Source organism: Zingiber officinale, chromosome 8B, assembly GCF_018446385.1.
Source record: "Zingiber officinale cultivar Zhangliang chromosome 8B, Zo_v1.1, whole genome shotgun sequence".
NCBI classification, from domain to species: domain Eukaryota; kingdom Viridiplantae; phylum Streptophyta; class Magnoliopsida; order Zingiberales; family Zingiberaceae; genus Zingiber; species Zingiber officinale.
In genome coordinates this window covers 16,398,618-16,400,678 of record NC_056001.1, presented here as the reverse complement: position 1 = coordinate 16,400,678, position 2,061 = coordinate 16,398,618, and the positions used below count along the sequence as shown (strand labels likewise).

At 43.8% G+C, this 2,061-nt stretch overlaps 1 protein-coding gene across 1 annotated transcript; it reads right to left on the bottom strand.

Annotated features, from left to right (window-relative positions):
* Nucleotides 1-722: 722 nt before the first annotated feature.
* On the bottom strand, nucleotides 723-1,849 carry LOC122016531 (cysteine-rich repeat secretory protein 55-like). The gene is made up of 2 exons (XM_042573861.1): nucleotides 1,486-1,849; nucleotides 723-1,374 (listed from the first exon to the last, which is right to left on the bottom strand). The coding sequence occupies exons 1-2, from the start codon at nucleotides 1,815-1,817 to the stop codon at nucleotides 894-896; spliced, it is 813 nt and encodes a 270-aa protein (XP_042429795.1). The 5' UTR covers nucleotides 1,818-1,849; the 3' UTR covers nucleotides 723-893.
* Nucleotides 1,850-2,061: the final 212 nt, after the last annotated feature.

Here is a 2,061-nt window from a genome sequence, read left to right as displayed (position 1 = left end):
GGATGAAGAAAGAGAAAATGTAATGAAAAAAAGAGGAGAGAGAGTGTGATGAGAGAGATTGAGGAGAGAGAAAGTATTATGAGAGAGAAAGTGTGATGAAAAAAAAGAGAACAGTGAGTGTGATGGGAGAGATTGAGGAGAGAGAAAGTATGATGAAAGAGAAAGTGTAATGAGAAAAAAAGAGGAAAGAGAGTGTGATAGGAGAGAGAAAGTGTGTGATAAAATGATGAGAGCGAAAATATGATGAGAGAGAATAAGGAGAGAGAAGTGATATGAAAGAAAAAATAAATAAATATATTTTGATATTTGATATTAAGAGGGAAAATTTTAGTTTTAGGTCAAGGGTATTTTTGGAATAAAGAAATATTTTGATTGATGAAAATAGGATAATGACTCATTGAAGGGGAGATACATGGGAATGAGTTATTACCCAATTTCAAGGATTCATTCCCTTATTTGTATTCCTATTCCTATAATCCAAACATTAATAATACAATCAATAATTCCTATTCCTATTCCCTACTCCTATTCCTCTAAATCAAACGTCCCCTAACAATTTAATTTGAGCTGGTCTTGTAAAAAAACAAGATGTTGCTGCATCATTGTGATGGATGCGTTGACTGAGGTCTGAGGGGTATGCATGTTCGGTGAAGAAACGGATGAATTGATTAATGTGTTAAATTTTTAGGGTAAAATAGGGATTTTTTTTTTTTGATGAAAACTTAAAATAGATGTTTTTTTTATGGTTTTAATAAAAAAGGATGATCCAGTAAACAACATGACAAAGTTACAAAGGTTATTTGACCCCTGTTCACTCTTCGTAGTGATGAAAATCATCGAAGAAGAATTAAGCCAAGAAGATGACCAGAGGATTTAGAACCAATAAACTTTTTTTATGGTGACAAAATGACCATGGAATAGCTTCCAACTTCATCTTCGCTTTTGATGCTGTTGCTGCCGCTGCTACTGCTTCTTTTGGAGTCGATGGGGAAGAAGAAGGGGTAGATCTCGTAGCGCACCATGCAGCTGCTGTACAACACACGGCATCCCTTCCGATGCACGCAGAAGTCGGCAAACCTCTCCACCGCCGACGCCGTGCACTGCCCGCACGCCAATTCCCCGATGTCCCGCGTGCACTGCGCAAGCCCGTAGATATTCACGTACGGCGAGAACCCCGTCGTCTCCCTCCCCAGCCCTCCGGTCCCCGGCGCCACCGCCGCCGCCCGCGCCTTCCTCATCACTTCCCCTACCGCCGCGTCGAACGCGTCGCCGTCGCCCGTCACATTTTCCACGTTGTACAGGATGAGCGAGTAGCCGGTGTCTGACTCCCCGATGAAATTCTCATCGTCGTACCTCAGGAAGCAGTAGTCGTACCTGTTGAGAACACAAATCCATAAATTGATTTTCTTTCTTAACAACAATTTAATTAATTCGTCAATTAATTTTAAAATGATATATATACCGGAGTACAAAGTTCAACAGTACCAGATTCGGGCGTCGGCTAGGTGCGGGCACGCCGCCGGGAGGGCCTTGGCGGCGTCTTGGAGGCACGCCGAGCAGTCCTGCGAGCTGACGTCGGCTCTGCACTGGGCGAGGCCGTAGATTGTCGTGGCGGGGGCACGACCTGAGGAGGAGGTGGCGAAGCCGCCGATTGAGGCGTGTGCGACGATGTCGGATAGCACAGTGTTGATGCGGGCCTGGGTGGCGCCGGCGTTGAAGGGGTTGGCACAGTAGTAGCCGATGGGGTTGTCGGCGTAGGCGGAGAAGGGGAGAAATAAGCAGAGGAGGATAAGGTGATAAAGCTGAATCAACGCCATGCAGCCGATTCAACAATGGCTGTGTGTTTGGAAGGCGAGCATGGTCCTCCACGAGATGGGAATTTTATTTGATCTCTCGGTGCTAGCCAGCATTTTTTTCCTACAATGACGTGGCAAAAATCGATTTTTTTTTGCCTAAGTATTTTCGTCAATTCATTTTTAGATAATACGAAAAAGATATACATGACTACTAATTATTATAAAACATAAGAAGATATATTCAGACATCTCATGATATGCTACA